Source organism: Psammomys obesus, unplaced genomic scaffold, assembly GCF_907164565.1.
Source record: "Psammomys obesus unplaced genomic scaffold, mPsaObe1.curated_primary_1811, whole genome shotgun sequence".
Taxonomy (NCBI): Eukaryota; Metazoa; Chordata; class Mammalia; order Rodentia; family Muridae; genus Psammomys; species Psammomys obesus.
The window spans coordinates 7861618-7883520 of NW_026592510.1; the positions used below are offsets into that span (position 1 = coordinate 7861618).

A 21903-nucleotide genomic window follows, 5' to 3' on the forward strand; every position below is an offset into this window, starting at 1 on the left:
GAAGAAGAAGAAGAAGAAGAAGAAGAAGAAGAAGAAGAAGAAGAAGAAGACGACTGCATTAATGACCCAAATATTACTTGAGGCTCTGAGACATTTGCTCCCAGAGCTGGACCACTTCCACCCATGAGCTTAACCAAACTATTAATGTTTTCCTTGTGTTCTTGGAAAAGATAATGATGATGATGATGGCAAGAGAGTACAGTTTATAACTAAGAACATTAGAAATTTGGCTGTGTACCTTCAGAGCAGTCTGCTCTTAAGGAAAACAGTTTAAATTGCAACTTGGTTATGGTTTTGCAATAGATGCTTAAATTAGATTCTTATGTACAGAAAACATGGGTTCCAAGAATTGCTGCTATGTACACCAAGGATAAATTTACTCTATTTATATATCACTATTTATTAAACAGATAAATTCAAACCACCTGCTGAATTCTTACATTCTGTTGAGTACGAAGGATAAAATGGTAAATATGGTTGCCTCAGCACTGGAGAGAAATACCATCTAGTACCAAAGAGGGAGCACAGTGCCCTGGGGATAGATAGGAGAGATGCACAAGGGCGTAGAGAGAAGAGTGGAGGTGAGGGTGGTCAGGATTTTGGCTTCTCTGGTAATTCTCCTTAAAGACATGATACTTTTTTTTTTAAAGGATTAGTGACAAATATCATTCTTAAAGTTGACTTTTACTGGTTGTGGCTTGGCAAGAATTTCTTGCCCAATTTCTCCAGAAGTGAAGGAAGTGACCTGGGTGACAGATTATAGATTCTGCAGAGTCACAGGCAGGCTAAGTGTTTAACTTTGTGTTAAGGGTTGGGCCCAGTGAACCTTGACAAGTATTCAAAGCTTGCCAACTTTACTTCTCCCAAGTACCACATGTAGGAAAAAGGAGGACCTACTAGTCAGTCTTATGAATGGGGAAAGTGAAGGCTGGGTGTTAGTCCTGGCTTAGTATCTGCACATTTGCATGATAAACGGTTGAAAAAAAGCCAGCTTAGTTTAGCAACAACAATCTAAGATCTAAATTTCTTAGAAGTTTCAAAATAGTTACAGCATGTTTTTGTTTTAACACAGATTATTTTTATTCATTAATTTTTAGTAAGGTAGAAAACAATAAGATTTACTTTTCTTTCCTCCCCGAGACAAGGTTTCTCTGTGTAGCACTGGCTGTCTTGGAACTCACCCCGTAGCCCGGGCTGGCCTTGAATTGGGAGATCTGCCTGCCTCTGCCTCCCAAGTGCTGGGATTAAAGGTGTGGGTCAGCGATGCCTGGGGACGATGCGGTTTTATGAGTTTTTTTCTGTGTAGGTGTGTGTGTATATTTGTGCATGTGCTGGTGTATTTGTGAGTGTGCGCACTGTGCATGGAGGCCAGAGGTCAGCATGAAGAGATGCTCTTTAGGAGTCACCTAACTTAATTTTAGAGACAGGATCTCTCATATGTGTGTTTCAATATGAATAACAGTAGAGGCTAGGCAGCTTGTATGGGACCAGTGGGGAAGAAGGGCGACTTAGAGTCTAGTGTTATAAAGAGATAACTAAAAAAGGAAGATTAAATGGAAACTAGAAAAGGAAAATTAAATGGAAAAGGGAATGAGAAGGCAGGGTAAAGGAGAGAATGTGGGGATGGATATCTAACAACAAATAACTGTTGAGAAGTCATATGGAAACCTCCTACCACAGAAGCTTTCTAAAATATATACATAAATGAAAAGAATTTAAATGGAGTCCCCATACAAAGGGCAGACAACGCCCCAAAAGGACATCTTATACTACCATGTAAAACCTCCAGTGCCAAGAATGGGTTAAGTCTTGCTGAGTTGTTGGCCAAAGGGGTCCCATAGGCTACCTCCCCTGACCCCAAACATCACAAGCTATTGCTTAAGGCTGTTGGTTACTCTCTGTAACCTGATGGCAAGGCCCTACTACTGAAGACACAGCTTTTTTATGTCACTGAACATGGAGAAATTGAGCTGGTGCCCAACTGAAAGTTTTGCTCCTTCTGACAAATGTTCATAGTTCTAGAAGGTACTTTGCAGTTTACTAGAGGAGAAAAGTAATTACCAAGTTTCACCCAGTGGTTTACCTACCTGCCTCACAAACTGGCCCAATAGTGGCACAAGCGCTGGAAAGTAACCAACCGCTTTTAAAATTGGATTTAAAGCACACTTCATGAGATGGAAGTCAGGCCTGGCACTGCTAAAGCGGCCAAGAACCTCAGACCAGAGGGCAAGGCCTAGGGGAAATCTAGCATTTTTCTGCTAGAGGAACATAGCAATAACATGATTCTTAATGACATATTGCTATACCATGGAGCAGAGTGTCATTTAATCCTCATTAGGGAGAGAAGCTTCTTCCTGAAGTATGTGGGAATTAACACAGAGATCCATGATTGGACAGTCTGCAGAAACTGGACTGAGTTTGGCGCATTCAGCCCTAAATGGTACGCCTTTATAAAACCTCTCCCTACACGGGTCAGGGATCTGTGTGGAAGAGGAGGCAGAAAGATGGTAAGAGGCAGAGGCAGTGGATGACTTCGCCCAGACACAACAGCACTGGGAAACATGTGACCCCATAGACTGTGACAGCATGCACAAGACCTGCACAGGTTCAATCCCTAGCCAGGAGTATTTGAGCAACACGAGGCAGACACCATGTTTTCATATGTGTTTTTTGTTTTGTTTTGGTGTTTTTTTGTCTTACCTTTCTTATTTTTTCAGTTTGTCTCTTTTGATTATCATGACTTTTCTTTTTTTCCTTTAGAGAAAGAGAGCAAACAAAACAAAACAAGACAAGACAAAACCCCAGGAAGTGGATGTGTAGAGAGGCAGGGAATATCTGAGAGGAGTTAGGGAAGGGGAAAGAATACTATCAAAATAGGTCGTATAAAAAATTTGAACACAGGGGTCTTTTCTGAGACTCATACTCCAACCAAGTACCATGCAGGGAGATCACCTAGAACCCCTGCACAGATGTAGCCCATGGCAGTTCAGTGCCCATGTGGGTTACATAGTAATGGGAAGAGGGACTGCTTCTGACATGAACTGAATGGCCTGCCCTTTGATCACCTCCCCCTCATGGGGGAGCAGCCTTACCAGGCCATGGTAGAGGACAATGCAGCCACTCCTGATGAGACCTAACAGACTAGGATCAGAAGGGGAAAAAGAAACCCTCCCCTACCAGTGGACTTGAGGAGGGGCATTCATGGAGAAGGAGGAGGAAGGGAGGGGTTGGGAGGGGAGGAGGGAGGGAACTAGAGGGGGGATACAAAGTAAAAAAAAAAAAGTGTAATTAAAAATAAAATAAAAATAAAAAAAATTTTGGATAAAAATTAGAAAACAAAAATCCTCCAAATACACAGAAACTTAAAGAATATAAATAAAATTACATAACCAAAATTTTAGGTAGTTATCAGGTAAAATATCATTTCTGACCTAGTGGAATGGACAGACTACTTCTGGAAATATTTATTATGAGCCATCCAAGCACATGTAAGACAAAACGCCAGGACACATTTGACTATTTAATCAAATAACCCTGACTGTATAATGTGGGTAATATGTGCGTGTGTGGAGGCTGGGTACCAGCATCAGGTCTCTTTCTCTGTTGCTCACTCTGTATTTTGCGATGGAGTCTCAGAACCCTGGAGCTTACCAGCCTCCTAGGCCCGCTGGCCAGCAACACCCCAGGACCAGCCTGTCTCCACCTTTTCTCTAGCACTCGGGTTTACAGCCACTCTTGGCTTTTGTGTGGTGCTTGGGCTCTGAACTCTGGTCTTCATCTTGCTCAAAAGCCTCCTCAGCTCTGAAAATATGTTTAAAAAAATGTAAAAGGTACCTAAATAAGGAGTCGGGGATTTTAGGTTAATTTTTGATGCAGGAATGTGAGGCTGTGTGTTTGGGTTGGAGCAAAAGCCTCCCGTTTGAAGGAGGGGAGGAGGCATTGGGAGGATGAAGGCAAAGTAGACACAACCCCTTCCGTGGGGAATTTTAGTTTTAAACACCCTGAGTTGACAAACTGCCTGCTCACTTCACTTGTCAACAGCTATGGACTGGAGTGTTTTCATCTAAGAGCTCAGAACATTGGCACATTCTGGGATAAAGTCATGGTCACACGTAATTTTACAAAATAGTTTATTCAAGGTTATAAACAAGGTCATGAACATATCTGGCTACTTAATTGTTATTTTAATTATATCGCACAGATTCATATAGTCAACACTGTGGTTTCCAGAGGGATGACATAGATGCGGTTTTTACTTTTGTCTCTATAGTAAAACTGTGGCAAATTAATAGAACAGTTACATCATGCTACAGCTGTATAATTTTATATAGCAGTTCCCAGCCTCTTTCATCATATACCCCACCAGCTGTTACATACAATAGATTTCATCAATTGGAAACTCAGAGCTAACAGTTTCAGAAATGGTCATATTATAATCCATCAATTTTCTGTTATTGTCTTTCTCATTTACTATTAAGTTTTAAGCCTATAAAAATGTAGTAAAAATTGCTGTTGTCTAAACAAGCAAAGCTATTTTTTAGTAGCTTAAAATATTACTATATGGTTGAACATATATTTTACTACTTTAGTAGCAGTAAAGCACATAAAAAGTTTAGTGAACAACCGTGTAACCTCTAGGTATACATAAAACTCTACAGTGCAAAGTAAACACAGCAGAATAAAGGTGTTGGCATGTAGATGTCAGAGAAAAACAGAAGCAAAGCTCAGGGAATAGGAGATACACTAAGGATTTGTTGGTTGAAAGAACCAAAGAAAGGGCAGAAGTTAAGCTGATATGTTTCACAGCGAGCAGTGCTGCTCTGGAGCAAACAACAGAACCTGTGCATAAGGAGCGCAAGCAGTAGAGGAATTTCATCCAAGTTGATGTACATATCCAAGTCATCGCTCTTTGGAAATCGACAAGAAGGACCCAGTGTGCCACACACCTAGGTGATAGCCAGCTATTAAAAATTAATTCAGTGCCTCTTTAGCATGAGGCCCTCTGACAGCACTGTGAGATCCCGTTCTACTTGGATATCCTAATATATGTCCCGCTCAGTACTTACAGAAGAGTTTAGGTTTGTTAGATATAGTCAGTCGATGATTTCAGTCACACGGGTAAAATGTGTTTCTTTCCTAATGTGAGCTTGGCTGGCTTAAGGTTAAGTTGCTATGTTAAGAATCAGATTCCTTTTAAAAAGCAATCACGTACATATAGGTAGGTAGGCGTTTGGAGTGCTACGGTTCTTGGTAGACACAGCTGGTCCGAAGGTTGCCGAGATCTACCAGTGCACCTGGTGTTTTATTCTAATTGAGAAACAGTCAGTATCTGCAGTTAGTCATTTGTTAGACCCAGGGAGCATTGTGTAGGGTTTTGTTTTTATTTTTAAGGTTTTAAAAATGTTCCCTGCCTAAAGCATAACATGAGCTATGGTGCTTGCTCTTCTGAGGATATCTGTAAGTGTGGTTCTGTTCAGGACCCAAAGTAGAAAAAAGTCAAGGGCAAGGCTGAATCTCTTTCAAACAGTTTCTTTACCAATGTCCTAAGTCATATATTCTTTTTTTTTTTTAATTGAACGTGTAGTGGTACAGAAGAAAATAAAAGAATTTTCATATGTAATAAGAAAACATTCCACATCATCTTAAACCTTTGAATGGTTTTTATCCTTTCGTCGGTGGTAACATTTGAGTCATTCAGCCAACCCAGAACCCGCAAGCTTTTTATTACATTAAACTTTAGAGAGCTTAAAAAAACTACTTATGTCATTATTTTTAGTTAGGGCAAGCTGGTTATCTTTTACTCCTATGAACGTCCCACGGTGGCTTATGCATTCAAATGAAACGTAGTCAGAAGACTGTCTGTGAAGGACGAAGAAGGCCTGCTTCGGAGGCGGGACTTGCCCCCTCTGGAGCTGAGAAAAGGAGAGAAAGGGCAGTGTGTGAAGTCCAGAACTAAAAGTTGCCGTCCTGGGCCAGGCTCCATAGGGGAATAAACATTTATAACTTGGTCTCTCTAGAAAGTTTGTGTGTTGAGTCGAGGAGGCAGGCTTTAAGCTGTGGCGGGATCCGGCGGGGGGGGGGGGGGGGGAAATGGCACGAGGCAGGAATGGAAGTGATTCAGAAAGAGGCAGAATATTACATAATTAGCTTGGCATAGACTGACCAGATCTACATGCGGCACATCTGGATTTTCACCCCTCTTTTACCGTGTACTGCCTCTAATACAGAAAGCATGTTGCTTTCTCTAGTAAACCACACAGTTCCCTATGGACTGGTTCAGCATTCCCTATAGATTGGTTCATTTCCAGTTTCAATACGGACATATTTTAATCAAATTAAGTTATTTAATTGAACTAAGCTGATTTAAGTACAGACTTACTATTATTATCACTTATGTTATCTTCAAGAATTTATTTTAAATTATATTCACGTGGGTGTGCGTCTGTGTGTGGGCATGTGCGCCTAAGGGTAGACGCCCATGGAGGCCAGAGGCATCTGGCTGTCTTGGAGCTGGAGTCACAAGTGGTTGTGAATCACCTGACAGTGAATACTAGGGTCCTAACTCAGGTCCTCAGAATAAGCTCTCAATTGCTAAGGACCTATACGTGCTCATTACTCTAATCCACTGAGTTTTGAGATAGTTGTTACACATAGCTGAGCGAGGTAAATTATTCCATCATAACTTACCGTAAGGGTTGAAGAGACAGGGCTTGCAGGGTATTAAGCAAGAACTGACATGCCGTGGCAGTCCACTCTTAGTTTTGAGGCATCGTTTTGGCTAGATCTTGTATTATATACACTTGAGGATATTCCCCTGAGCAGAATGCTGACCACTGTCCACGGTTTGTGACACTGTTTCTGTTTTCCATGGCTGGATCGCTTTGAAATTTTGTACATTTATAGAAATCGTCTTACGTCCCCACCTTCCTTCCCTCCCTCCTTCCTTCATTCCTTCTTCCTCTGGCTTGTCTGTTCTTTGCATGATCATAATTTTTTTTTTTGTCATGGCTGATGTACACCTGCTGTTTACTAAGTAAGAATGGATCAGAGGTAGAATGTAATGCTGCCAATAGCTGCTGATATGTGGACACGTTTGCTATCCTCCCCTTGACAGACTTGGGGCCACATATTATTTTATAAGAAAAATTCTGGAAGAACCCAGCCAAATGGAAAGGATGTGAGATCACTCTGTGCGGAAGTGCCTCTCAAACTGTTTAGTGAAATGATGAAGCTCCTGGAGGGTTGTTCAAATGTTAGGTCTTGTTCAGTTGTCGGGAGACTGAAATCCTGCTTTCTAACAGGTTCCCTGGAGATTCTGTGCTTTTGCCAGAGATCAGACTTCCCTTCTCCCCCTTCCCTACTCTCAAGCAAATCATTAGAAGGAACTGACTGTATTTTATTTACAATAGTACGCACACAACTCTGTCTTCAAAGGTTCCCTAACATCTAAATACACATAAACCGGTAGAATCAATTTGTGGGTGTGACGCAGTCATATTTGTGTTACCTCCACGGAGTGTTCCTTGTCGTTGGCATGCAGCCAGATGTCTGTGTATTTGATGGGACTCATGTTCACCATCAGCATCTTCCCATCCACACCGTCACCTTACAATGAAAATGGTAGCCTGTGAGGTGATACATCTGCCACTTGGCCACATTCAACCACTCTGTTACACAGAGACAACTGATACTGCAGAAGCTCCTGTTGTGGGGCTAGAAAGATGCTTCCATGGGTAAGGGCACTTGATGCGCCTGCAGAAGACCTGGATTCAGTTCCGACAACCCATAGAGCAGCTCACACCTAACTACCTGTGACTGTAGTCACAGGACACTCAGAGCTCTCTTCTGGTTTTTTCAAGCACTGCATGTATGTGGTACACTAACATACATGCAGGCACAACGTTTGTGCCCATAAAATCTTTTTTTTAAAAGAAAATCTGTTGTGAATGATTAATACAATTTCACCTATAAATTAAAAGTAAAAAAAAGAACAAAGGAAATTATAAATCAAAAACCCTGTAACTCATCTTAATGTAATGTAACCCAAAGACCCAAGTTGTGAAGGAAAATAGAACGTTAATCCATTTAGAAGTGTTTGTACCCAAATAAAACTGAAGAATCATCACCAAGTAGGTAGTTTTGATCTTTTTTAATTGATTCCAGTACACACGACTTTGGGCATCGCCTTCCCTGTGAACATGCTAAGCCTCTGAGAGCTGTCCTCTGATAGATGATAATAGAACATTCCCCCACCTGCCTTCTGTGTGGCTCAGCGTTGCTTTCAGACTAAGTTCCAATCAAGCAAAGATGAGCAGACATGTGCTGTGTAACTTCTTAATTGTGTCCTGACTGGGGGAAGAATGCATTCACCTGCCTTGCTCCCTCTTGCTGATCGGGCCTAGTGTGAGCTGTTAGTCATGGATAGAGGATAATGTAAAAGGAACTGCCTCTGGACAACCTTTGAGCAGAATCTTTCTAGCCATGGCTGGGGATGGCCTGTACTGTTATAAGTGTAGCTAAGCCCCTATCTTACTAATCCGGAAACAGGTGAGGTGGAATAAGTGCTCTGAGACGCTAAGATTTTACAATGAGTGCGGGATTAAGGAGAGAATTTTGAACCCCTCTTTCATGATAATCTTGAGCTAATGTAGATTCATCTTTGTTCTGAAGGAGAACTCAAGCACCACCACCAATCCCCACCCCCCACCCCCGCCCTCACATTACCTGATTCACTTGCGGAAAAGGAGGACTCATAATAACGCAGTAGCACTTTGTCTGAAAGACAACACAGGGCATCAGTGGGTAAGAGACACACGTATCAAAGGGTTTCATTGCCATTCTTTACACAGGGCCAGGAAACAAGTGTCCTCTCCTTTTGCATACACCAAAAGAAGCAAAACCTTGGTAGTTCTTAGAAAGATCTCAGAATAGACTGTGCTCTGATGAACTTCTCCAACACAGGCCTTATTGTTGATGGCAGAGGAAGTCTTTCACAAAAGACTATGCTTTGGTGACACTGAAAAGTTGGGGAGATCTAGTAGGCACTCAGCATTAATAGATCCGTGTGGTCCCTCTTTCTGTGTTTCCCAATAGGTGTTTCTCAGTGTCTATTTTATTCCCAGAAGAATGTGACTGTACTGAATCCTTCTTGACATAGGAAGGAGTGGAATTAGCATGGTTGATGAAACCCATTGCTGTTGAATGTCTCAGTTAATCCACTGTTGATAGCATTGGTAGATTTTTTTTAAAACTTTGCCAGTCATCATTACTAAATATAGACATAAAGAAATATCCTACCTTTTTCTTGGTCTTTTCTAGAATCTTCAACATTGATCCCGTAACATCCATTCTCCAAAACAAAACTAACGGATTGGTCATTATACGTGCTCAGGGAAGCACAAGATTCTGTAAAAAGTGAAAGTCCTGTCATCAAGAATAAAACACAAACAATTCTATGAGTCATTCTCTTGGCTATTTCTTTTACTTCCTCTGAAGAATTTTGGTTTTTGGTGTCAGCTATACTTTGTCATTGTAACATAGGCAAAAGCCATGTACAATAGCTGATAACAGGGTGGGATTAAAGGTGCCGGCTGCCTGCACAGTGGAGGGGGGTGGAGGAGGACAGCTCTCTTTCTTGCCTTCCTACAGTCTAGGGGACAGTGGGCAAGAATGTTCATGTTTGGAAGACACAGGTGAACGTATGTCCCTTTATAAATCATGGTCTCTTAGAGATTTCCAAAACTCTGGGGCAGTGGTTCTCAATTTGTGGGTCTCGACTCTTTTGGGGGTTAGCCGATCCTTTCTCAGGGATCTTCCAGTAGCAAAATTATAGTAATGAAGTAGCCAAGAAAATAAGTTTATGGTTAGGGGTCACCACAACATGAGGAACTATATTAAGAAGTCTGAGCATTAGGAAGGCTGAGAATCTAGGGGGATGCAGACAGAAGCTACTTCATGCCTTTGCCTGAACAATCGAGACACGTACTGAGCACATGACAACATTTTAAAAGCCTATGTAAACTGAAGCAGACTGGGACACATAGGATGATCCTACATTAAAATGTACTGTATCTTCTATGTGTTAATTAAATTTTGCAAAGAAAAATAATATACAAAACGAGAATTTGTATGTGAACATCTAAAGCAAAGTAATTTAAAAATGGTTTGTGAGAAAATTGAATATTGATCGGGAGCTTAATATGTTTATATTAAATATATACTAAAATATATGTACTACATAAAATATGTACTAATTTGCTTTATATAATATCCCATATAAAAATAGCTATTAAAATGGCAATATATGGTTTTTAATCAAGTTTCTTTAATGGTGGTGTTTTTACTTGTTAATTAATTACTTAATTTGGGGTCTTTTGTTTGTTTTTGAGAGTGTCATACTAGATAGCTCTGGTCATTCTGGGACTCACTGTGTAGATTATGCAGGCCTGAACCCCCAGAAATTCACCTGCTTCCCAAATGCTGGGATTAAAAGCACATGCCACTATGCCCAGCCTTCACTTTTAATTTTCTCCCACATTGATAGAGATTAAATGAAGAGCATGGTACATGAGCCAAGTGTTCTATGAATGAACTACATTCCCTGGACTTTCTTCACTTCTTGATAATCACCATTTTATTTGGAACTCTGCACAAATAATAATAATAAAAAAAAAACCTTTAAACTAGTCTTTAAGCCATACCATGTTAAAATTGTTTTTTTAAAAAATAATAGTTCTTTTATTTTCTTTCATGGTGAACATTTTAAAATTTGAGGACTACTGTAATTTTTTCTCTCAAAGGAGAATGCATTTATCAAGACTGAGGTGAACATGATTCAAATCTAAAGCAAGTATCCCAAAACACCAATGGAGTGCTAACTAGAGAACGCACAGGCATAGCTACACCACCCCAGTTTGGCTGCCATGAACTGGCATACAAGCAGGAAACAGAGGTTTCTGATACATGTGAAGACACACTCTTGAGTCTTCTGAGTGAAGTAGCCTTGGCCAAGACCCCATGTCTTGTCTCCCACTTCATCCCCAACACAGCCCGTGTGACCAGTCATACCTCGGATACTTGGTGAGTCAAATGACGGAGTGTACGCTTGGAAACTGCGTCCAGCAAACAGGGCCCTCTTCATAACATGCTGTGAATAGGCAGAGAAGTTGTCTTCGTGCTTTCTACCTGCAAGACAGCAGCTGGGGTCAGGGGTTGAGCCATCACTCTTCCTTCTACAAAGTTACCGTCATTTTAGTGGGCAATATAGCGACAGTGGTTAGTGATCCCAGAGCTGTGGTCACCCAACGGTCTGATAGGATCATTTCCTCCCTGATGGTGAGGTCTTCTCTTTAAAGGACATTTTTCCATTCATACTCTAGCAGAGCACACCAAGTGGGAAAAAAAACAAAAACAAAAACAAAACTACTTGCCACAGTCACAACATTCATAAGCACCCCTGTGAACTATTTAGTTTAACTCTTGTATATTAGAAAATATAACCCCAACTGATTGCATATTTACATATAATCTTGTATCATCTACTCAACATTATATCAATTTCTCCCATGTAATTAAAACCCTTTCTAAAATGCTCAACACATTATCATCTTTATTCTTTTCCTCAAGGACAATTTGGGTGAAGAAAAGAATCGTATATAGGTGTGGAAAGTAAAAGCGAATAGATGCCATCAGTCTGTCCAGGAATGTACTTACCTGATTTTAGCGAATATCTTTTGGTGGGTTCTTTCCCAAAGTAAGAGTTATCCTTTTGTATGGTGAGGCCAGAACGGAGCCTCATGCAGTACACATGGCAAATTTCTTTGGCCTTCTGCTGGGATCCTAACAATAGGAAGGAAAAAAAAAAAAGTAGATTTATGTAGGTCATCCAGAACCTCCCACAGAGACGGGAGTAGCACTACTTGATTAAAAATTGACTATACTTATTTTCTAGTAGGACACAGGATATGCTATACAAAATAAAATAAAGTCTTGCATTAACCAGTTCACTGGGACCAAGTCTGTGACCAGGAGCAACTTAAAGGAGAGAGCGATTAGTTCTGCACAAGTATCAGGTCCTTTGTGGAGGGGAGGGAAAGGTGTAGGGGTCAGGAGGCCGCCTGCTCACAGCTCAGCAGTTTGTGAAGCAGAGAATGAGGAATGGCGGTGCTTAGTTGTCTTCCTCTGTCTCCTTTCTAGTCGGCTCTGGACCCAGCCCATGGAATGTTGCAGCTGCCCATTTTCAGGGTATGTCTAAGCTAGCCTTTCCAAAAAAAAAAAAGCTGACATAGACACATGTAAAGAGATGCTTCATTAATGCCTTAAGCTGGTCTTAATTCAATCAAGTTGACATTTGATATTAGCTGCCACAGACCTTGGGATTTAACAGACAATAGGCTGGGGTTGTGTTTTGCTGCCAAATGAGTTGTTGAAACAATTTAGGTCTTTAGGGATTTTTGTTTTGCTTTGTTTCCAGAAGGCCACTTGAGGAATCATGACCCTACATTCAGATTGCATAAGCCATTACCTAACTGAGGGCAACGTTGGCATGCACATGAGATTTGAGCTGGTTTTCTGCTCTTCTAGGATAAGCTTTCAATAATCTTTGGAGGGTCGCTGCAGGCCATAAAGGTTATTGATGCTATTCATTGACTGCCATTAACCTAGTATCAACATTAGACCTAACACTATGCTAATGCCTTTTTTAATTTAGCCATTCATAATAAGCTTGCAAAGTATTATTGTCTGAGTCTTACAACGATAATCTTAGGCTTTTAGGAGTCATGACGCTGCCCAAGATTCCATGACTCATGAGTGGTGCTAAGGAGTGTGTCACAGTTAAATGGCTCCACGGACTCTTGTGCTTGAACACTTGGTCCCGGCCTGGTGACAGTGTTTGGGGGATTGTGGAACTTTTGGGACCTTGCTGATATATATAGACCACAGGGGACCAGCCTCAGAAGATTGTAGCCTGGTCCTTCAGTCCCCTCCTCCGGGTTGATGCCATATGAGAAGCTGCTGCAAGCTATGGCTGCCAGAGATCGAACTGATACATCTCATGGTGGACTGTACCTTCTAAGCCACGAAGCAAAATAGCTTGTCTGCCTTTAAGTTGCTTCTGTCAGGAATTTGGCCACAGAGATGTAAAATCAATGATTAGTGCAGTGTGTTTACTCTCAGGGCTCTTCATTAGATTCTACCAGCACTGAAAAGGCCAAAGCAGGAGGGTCATGAATTTCCAGGTCTGTCTGAGCTATGTAGAGTCTTAATTGGGCGGGGGAAGAAATTGGGCCTGCAATCTGGGGAGGGGGGAGGGGATAGCCAAGTGCAAATGCAATCAACTGCACTAAAAAGATTAACCAGTTATTCATCCATCCTCATTTCATTTAGCCAAAGAAAACTTTAAGGCACGTGCAGAAAATTTCATTTGTGTCTTGGACATTAGTTATAGTCCTTTTAGGGTCAGGTGGAAAGGAAGACCTGAACATGTGACTTGTAAGATGTCAGTATTCAAAGTGATTTTGGTGCCAGCGTCAGAAATTCTGGCACACCCACTCCACAATGCAGTGTCTGTAAAGGGGTCACATTTTCCGGATACAAAGACAGCGAGTTCTTTAACACGAGGAAACTTGGGGGCACCAGGTCACTTCTACCCAGTCACTGATTCTGCACAGAGCATTTTGACACAACTACAAGTGAAAGGATCAGTTTAACTGTGATTTCCTGGCCGTTCAGAAACCATTGTCAAATCTGTCATTTTTTTTAAAATCCTGATTACCAAAGAAGTGTGTGGGTGGTCTGAGCCTTGGGGGAGGCAGAAGGGGGAATCGATTTCTTTTTAGGCCAGCCATCATTATCTAATTTCCTTCCAGACTCCCAGAGCTCTGTTATCCTCCTTGGTGTCACTATTTCAGTATAAAAAATATGCTGTAAGTAGCTATGATTCCTTCCCGCTTTGCTGATTTTTTTATTATTTATTACAATTTATTCACTTTGTATCCAGCTGTGGCCCCCTTCCTCATCTCCTCCCAATCCTACCCTCCCTCCCTCTTCTCCCCCTATGCCTCTCCCCTAGTCCACCTTAACCAAAGACCATGCATGGAGAGGACCTAAAACCCCTGCTCAGATGGAGCCCATAGACTCAGTCTCCGAGTGGGTTCCTTAGTAAGGGGAGCAGGAGCTGTTTCTGGCATGAACTCAGTGGCTCTCTGATCACCTCCCCCCTAGGGGGAGGGCTTACAGGCTTGCCAGGCCACAGAGGAAGACAATGCAGCCACATTACTGACTTTAAGGCTCAAAGATTCTACAGTTCCTTCCCTCTTCAGAGGTGTAGCTGTTATTTAACTTCACTTCTCTTTCGTCGTACTCCAAACGCTGAGTTCTTAATTAGACAATTATATTTGGTTTCTTCTTCTTTATTTGGGGCCTAGGTATCTTCACTTGTCATTCTTTTCTGTAGATAATCATCACAGTGATACCCCAAAGGTCTTGACAAATATGTGGACTGAAAGTGGATCAGTTTAGAGATTTGTTGGTTAGTTAGGGGAGAGGTTTTGGGGATTCGGTGGCAGGAGCCATGAGAGGTATGAAGAGATAGATATAAAAGACCATTTTTTACTAAGTTTACACTTCCCTAATGCTCTAAGCTGTCACTATCCTGTGTTGTGCCAAATAACAACAGAAATGATATAAACTCCGTTCAAAAATAAGGCTTCTATATTACATACATATATACTTCTACACTTACATACTTTTAGTTTCAGTTCTTATACTCTTAGAAATTTTTGGTAAGGTAGCATGTCTTAACATTGAAATAATTAATATTTGATAATAGGTGTAAAATAGTGTGCAAAATGGGAATGTGCAAGCTCTTACTTCTTAGTTTGCAAGGCTGCGCCAAGGCTTTCTCTGCTGTGCTGTTGAGCTTTGCTGGGGAAATTTTGGAGTTTGAATACTTCATCTTCGGCTTCATTTTTCAGGTTTCTGTAGGATTAAAATATAATATTAGTCCAACTATATGTATCTGAAATCATCAGAAATAACTTTGGGTAACTCAACAAGAAATTGATAGCCTTACAGAAAAAAAAAAGAATAAATTTGAGCATAGTATTCTGATTGTACACTTATGCTAGAATCTAGCCATAGAATAAAAATATTTTTTAAAAAAGCACAGAGAAATCTGAAGCTAGGTAGATTTATTGTTAGTGGCAGTGTTTTTATTGAAACCTCAGGATTGTTTTGTTGTAGTACATAGAAAAAAAATTTAAAGTAGCCATACTTATTTGGCATGATTTTCACTGTGGAGGAAAAGAAATACAAATGTATAATTCAGATGCCAAGGCAAAGCCCCTGTGACATTCATTTTGAGTCAGAATTAAATAGCAGTGTGTGTGCCTATCTTCTTTCCTAAATACTCTCTCCACTAGAAGGGACCACGGCTCCAGATATGGGGCCAGGAAAGTAATATTGACCATGAAACATGCTATGCCAGAAAACAGTCAGTTACTAAATGAGTTTATGTCAAGCTCATGGAGGGTTTCTGCTTGTCAGATTTGGCACCATCTGAATATTAAAAAGAATAATGATGGCGATCAAGAATAAGCCTAACTTCTCAAGAATAAAGGAAGGGAGTAAGATTGCTGATTTGCCCTGCTCACTTACAAGTGAGTTCAGGGTAAAAAGGAGAAGCTATAGTCCAAGAACGCGGAGCAGAAGATCTCTGGGAATCAAGGTGGGAAGGACAAAAACAAAACAACAACCACAACCCCAACAAAACCAGGGTAGCGAAAGTTTACGGAGAAACAAAAAGATGACTTGGGGGAGCAGGAAGCTGTGGCTCCCTGCACGGGTAGAGGATGGGGAGAGGGCCCCGAGAGGAAGTCAGGAAGGAGGGAAACGCAATCACATGGTCAATTCTAGTTTAGGGGGCCATAATGAGAACAGGCGAACATTGAGGGCAGCAAGGGAAACCCAAGGTTGGCGGCCCAGTTCTCACAAGCCTTAAATCCAGGGCAGGATTTTGGTCTGAGGGCGAGTTCCCTTTCACTGCTGACTAGAGTTAAGAAGCCATGGCATCACTCCCTGTAATTTGAAAGAACGCTGTGATCAGGAGCGATCTTCAAAGGGGGGGGGGCACTGTTTGAGACTGGGCAGCTCAGCATATCAGAAAATACAGAAAGGTGACAAGTCAGGGCGCCTGGGAACACGCTGCCACAGTGACTGGCCAGGAGGCAACCTGAAGAGGAGGGTATGACAGATGCAGCAAGTCTCACTAACCAGGAGCCTGGGCTGTGGAAGGGGCGTGGCCAGTGGTCCTGCCCCCTTGTGGCGGGGACCACGACCTGCAGCGTGAGGGTGTCTGCAGAGAGGGAGGCCTCCAGACCTGCACGGGCAGGTCACTTAGTCTATTGCTCTTCCCTCCAGTACTCCCTTCACTCCCAGGTGAACTCGGTGGGCTTTGCCACACTCATGGAGCGTAGGCTGAGGGTCACTGGAGTGAGTGGGAACCTGCTCAGCCTGCAGGATGTGTAAATCACTGTGGGATGCAAAGGCCCCGTAAATGCAAAGGCGGAAAGCCTCCGGACTCTTAGGCTCTAGAGTAAACACAGCGCTGATGCGATACCTGTACGCCAGCCTGCTTAGTGGAAGCAAATGTTTACCCATGCCCCCCCCCCCCCACAGACATGGAAAGGTGAGTCTGTCTCCCCCTTTAATTGGGGCGGTCTCTGACATGCAGTCTGTTGCCTGCTTTTCAATCACTTCCCCCTCGCCAGGCCACAGGGGAAGAAGAAGCAGTCATTCCTGATGCAACTTGTTGAGCTGGGATGGGTAGGTGATGGTGGTGGGAATCCACTTTTCTGAAGGGGAGGGGAAGGCGAATAGGGGAAAGAGTGGGTCGGGGAGGAGAGGATGGAGGGGACTATGATTGAGATGTAAAGTGAATAAGTAAATTAATTAATGATAAATTATAATTAAAAAATTTTAAACTATTATTTATTATTTTGAATTTTTTATTCCCGTTTGGTCTAACTTTATCTACTTCTTTTATATTGAGTTTTAAATCTCTTGTTATCTTCCTTGCATCGTTTCAATTTTACCACATTGTCCTTTTTCTCTTTTAATTTTTTTTTTAAATTAACATATAATTACATCACTGCTCAGGCAGATAGAGCCATCTAATTCTTGAGAGAGAGGTATCAAAAACATATATTAGAAAAAATATATAGCCTTAAATTTTTTTACTGGGAAAACTGGATATCCAAATGTAGAAGAATGAAAGAAGAAAGCTGTCTCTTATTCTGTACAAAAAAAAGAAACTCAAATGTTCTCTGTTCTCTCTCCCTCTATTACCATCCTATCTCCCTCCTTTCTCTGTTCAAAGGGGTTAAAAATTAACACTCTATAAAAGTTACAACTGTGAACTACATAACTTATTCTCAGCCAATGATTATGACTGGTTGCGGCTCCAAGTGGCCCTAAATGATGCCTTCCTGAGGGGTTACACGAAGGTTTGCAGGCAAAGGACAAGGGGCTTATGCCAATTCTTTCAACAACTGCATTAGTTAAGAACTGATGCAGACAGAGGGGGGTGGGCCAGCACTTGGAATTTTGTTAACCCTTCATATGCTCAAAGCAAGTGTCCTGAAGAAGCTGTGCCCAGTGTTCAGTATATACTCTTCTCTTTGGCTGAGTTAAATATTGTGTTAAACTTGGCTGAAAGATCAACAGCCAAAATTATCTCTGGCTGCCTTAGGATTTTTGTGTAAGCAGCCACTTCCTATTAATAATAGGGGCATCTGATTTGATGATCTCAATGTGTTGTTTATGCATAGCACGAAGCTAAGAAGCTGTAAAATGGCATACAAAACATACAAGGAAGATTTCCTCATTTTTCTGTTCCCACTGTTTGTTGAATGTGCTGATTATGACTTAGCGCAGTTGTTGGATGTCTCGTCTTATGGCTTCCTTTATTCTTTGCCCGCAAACCTTCCTGTGACCTCTTTTGCTTAGGAACACATCACTTATCCGTGCTACTGAGCTGTTACCACTCATCATCACTGGCTCACAATAAATGATCTCCTTCAAAGCAGAATTGTAACTTTTACCAAACAGTTCATCTTAAATCCTTATGTGTGGGATCATGGGGTTAGGTGACCCATATAAAGGCTAGAGTTTCAGTTGGACAGGATACAGTTTAAACAGCCTGTACCAGTAGGAACTGAGGCAGCATGAACAGCCCAACACTGCTCTTCTGTGCTGCTTCAAAAGCAGTGATGCTTTCTGTTTTCTCTTTCACCCAAGGGTTCATGTGTCCTAGAAACGTTTTTTTCTAGACATGAAGTTGCCTTTTCAATAAATCTGTTTGTTACAGTCAGTAGCTTACCTTCTTGGAGACCTAGAGTTGGTGGTAGCCTAGTGAAGACACCCCAGCAGCTGAGGAGTCGTGCCTGTTTTTGCTTTTCTCTATTTTCAGTGATGATTTGATTTCAATAACCTTCTCTTCCCTTCATTACTTTCATGGACTAGCTTGAGCAAACACTTGTGGAAGAACTCTGCTCTAAAGGACCATAAGCTTGCATGGTTAAACAAGATAAGAAACAAGGAAATAAACATTTATGACAGAGATATCCACCTAGAATGCCAACGTCTCTATTAGAATTACGGAACTAAAAGTATAATCCAGAACGATTTTCAAATCTCATTCTGAAAAACGAACCACTTTATCCTTTAACAAGTCTTTTGTCTTTCTATATCAGAGTTCCTTAAGAGCCTGGAGCCGGTACTGCTTCCCACCCCCCCCACCCCCACCCCCGACAACAGAGAGCAGATATTCTGGTAGATTGGTGTGACACTCACCCTGACAGTGACAAGGAATGGCTGGTCTTGGGTGGTGTTCTTTCCTGTAGTCAGCACTTGCTGATAGCTAAAGCAGGCATGCTCCACTTCTATTTATATGGGAGCTTAGATTAGGCAACACAGGTGACATTAGCCACTGAATAAAATTATGCAAATACAGCTCTCTGAATGGACTAGAATGTGGGGTGTGTAGCTTTTCCTGCAGAGAAATTCCCAACAGAGCAGTACTTTCAGAGTTATACTTGATTACTATTTTTTTTTTCTAAAAATGTAATCTTTAAAGTAGATGCTTAGTGATGCCTTTTCTGGGATATAGAATATACAAGGGAACAGATTGTCTCTTCTGTAGAAAGTTGTTGTTTTTTTTTCCCCCTAGGTAAATTTTTTATGATTGTAAAACTGATATATGTACCCTTAGAAAATATATATAAATGTCTGGAAAGTATCCATGCTATCATTTTTTTGCTTTTCTCGGCGTGGAAATGTTAACATGCATCTATTTTTAATTAGAAAGTAGAAACATACTGCAAATATTTTGTGAACCACCTTTTTCCATTTTCTAAAAGTAACACTGTATCCTGACTGTTTTCTGCTTTCAGTCACACAAATTAATTTTGACCAGTTCTTTCTCCTTTCACATAATGGCTGTTTCTAGGCTTTTTTTTGTGTGTGTGTGTTCCTAATATTAGAGTTCCAGCTGAAGGGGTAGGGTGCATGCCCATGAGTCTTAGAAAACTTTGAAGTTCACTGGCAACATAAAATTTACAATAGTGGGATTTACCCCTATTACATCACGAGATGCATGTACCTTGTGGCTTAACAGTTATTTCCATTTGACGTCTGAAAGCTTGTGTCGGTCTGGAGTTTGTCAACAATCTAGATGAATTTCCTTTTCCCTGGCCCTTATGTGTCATACCCTTTGACACATTTACCTTTCTAAAGAATAAAGATATTTTCTATACGCGACTCCAAATATTGCATTCCCATTTTAGGTCGGGGACTGTGTATTTTATCAGAATAAGCCAATGTGACGATTTTCTTTTCGCTTTTTTTGTATCATCTACATCTGGCCAGCCAGTAAGTCTTTTACTAAAACACAGTGTCCTTTCAGGTATCAGGCTGATCAAAGCTGTGGACATGTTGTCACAGTGTCAGTTTGGCTGCTGACTTTCCTTTGTAAGAATCTTATTTTGAAGGGGGAGATAGAAAGACGTGGAGGGAACAGGAGCTCCACAAGGAGAGCAACAGGACCAAAAAAATCTGGGCACAGGGGTCTTTTCCTAGACCATGGACCATGCATGGAGATAACCTAGAACCCCTGCACAGATGTAGGTCATGGCAGCTCAGTCTCCAAGAGGGTTTCCTGGTAATGGGAACAGGGACCATCTCTGACATGAACTCAGTAGCTGGCTCTTTGATCACCTCCCCCGGAGGGGGAAGCAGCCTTACCAGGCCACAAAGGAAGACAAAGAAGCCAGTCTTGATGAGACCTGATAGACTAGGGTCAGATGGAAGGGGAGGAGGACCTCCCCTATCATTGGACTGGGGGAGGGGCATAGGAGAAGAAGAGGGAGGGAACATGGGATTGGGAGGGGATGGGGAAGGGGCTACAGCTGGGATACAAAGTGAATAAACTGTAATTAATAAAAATTAAAAAATTAAAATAAAATTTAATTTGAAAAAAAAATCTTATTTTGAAAACATTTTGAACCAGACTGATTTTCTGTAACCAGTATGTTTAAAATGCAAGGTTCTTAAGAAAATTGCTAATTTAAACATGCATACTCAACTTGGAAAATTTGGACAATATTGAAAAGAGAAAATTCGGCCTTTTCCCTCAGGAAAGTAATTAAGTGCTTTGGAAATCATGTAAGGAAAGCCTAACTTCCCTGAGGTCATGAGGCTACAGCAGTGATAGGCCTGTTGTTGACAGAGGCTTGCCTAATGATAGTACAGATCATAAGTCAAACAGTTTGTGGCTAGGCTAGTTGCGGGGGCTGCAGTTGTGAAACAATCAAGTTCTGCCCTCTGAAGTTTATTCACATTGGGAGGCAGCTGTTGAGTAATATTCACACAAATACATTCTTTCCAACACTCACGTCGGAAGCTAGAGTGGAGCAGTGCAGAAGTGTGGTCACAACTTCAAGTCCAAGGTCCATTCAAAAGATGCAAAGACCATGGAGGAGGAGAGGGAGGGGCAGAAATGCTTCCTAGGAATAGGACACTCCTGGATGAGGGTTCATTTAAGCAGGCATAATCTCCTTAAAGAACACAGTAGGCTACCAGGAACAGAGTGGATAAGTTAGAGATGGTAGAGGGCAGGAGGCAGGTTTGCTTGGGCTCAAGGAACCAAAGGAAGTAGCTCCGCTGAAATTTAAAAGACAGAAGGAGCCAAAGAAAACTTTTAGGCAATGTGGATGTGATTTGGCTTTCCTTCCCCCCACCCAATTTCTTTGTCTTTTCTTCCTTTCCTCCCCCTCCTCTTCCTCCTCCTTTTGGATAGACCTATCTCCTAGACAGAAATTCATGTATCCTAGACTGCTATCAAAGTCACTGTGTAGAGGACTTTTTAAAATTACATTTATTTATTATTCATGGCACAGAGAACAACTTGCATGAGACGCTACTATTCTCTTTTCACGATGTGGGTCCCAATCATTGAACTCAGGTCATCAAACAGCATCAAGCTTTTCTCACTGTACCGTCTTAGAGACCCAGGCTTAGACTTCTGATCCCCCTGGCTCTATTTCACCAGTGCTGGAAGTACAGGCTGCCACCATAGCCAGTTAAGGGGACTGAATCTGGGACTCAGCGCGGTAAGCAAGCACTCTCCCAGCTGAGCTCTGTGTCCTGACCTTTCCTTTTATAAAAACTATGGCTGCCACTCAAGAAATATCTGACAGGACTCGGATTTAGCTCAGTGGTAGAGCGCTAGGCTGTGGGTTCAGTCCTCAGCTCTGAAAAGAAAGAAAGAAAGAAAGGAAGAAAGAAAGAAAGAAAGAAGGAAGGAAGGAAGGAAGGAAGGAAGGAAGGAAGGAAGGAAGGAAGGAA

At 41.6% G+C, this 21903-nt stretch overlaps 1 protein-coding gene across 2 annotated transcripts; it reads right to left on the reverse strand.

Annotated features, from left to right (window-relative positions):
* Positions 1–4119: 4119 nt before the first annotated feature.
* Il33 (interleukin 33) lies at positions 4120–18895 on the reverse strand. Of its 2 annotated transcripts, none has more exons than XM_055613927.1 (8): positions 18853–18895; positions 14872–14979; positions 11713–11838; positions 11068–11184; positions 9298–9405; positions 8725–8775; positions 7508–7605; positions 4120–5912 (listed from the first exon to the last, which is right to left on the reverse strand). In XM_055613927.1, exons 2-8 carry the CDS (start codon positions 14966–14968, stop codon positions 5730–5732), a joined length of 780 nt encoding a protein of 259 aa, XP_055469902.1. In that variant the 5' UTR covers positions 14969–14979; positions 18853–18895; the 3' UTR covers positions 4120–5729. The 2 variants fall into 2 exon arrangements, with proteins under 2 accessions (XP_055469902.1, XP_055469901.1); XM_055613926.1 differs by having other exon boundaries at positions 9298–9423.
* Positions 18896–21903: the final 3008 nt, after the last annotated feature.

Excerpts from the sequence above, each read along its gene's own strand:
- Il33 (XM_055613926.1), bottom strand. The coding sequence starts at position 14,968 with ATGAAGCCGAAGATGAAGTATTCAAACTCCAAAATTTCCCCAGCAAAG. Across the intron at positions 8,776-9,297 it reads TAGAAAAGACCAAGAAAAAG|ACAAAGTGCTACTGCGTTAT; the intron begins GTAGGATATTTC and ends GTTGTCTTTCAG. Across the intron at positions 5,913-7,507 it reads ACAAGGAACACTCCGTGGAG|CTCCAGAGGGGGCAAGTCCC; the intron begins GTAACACAAATA and ends TCCTTTTCTCAG.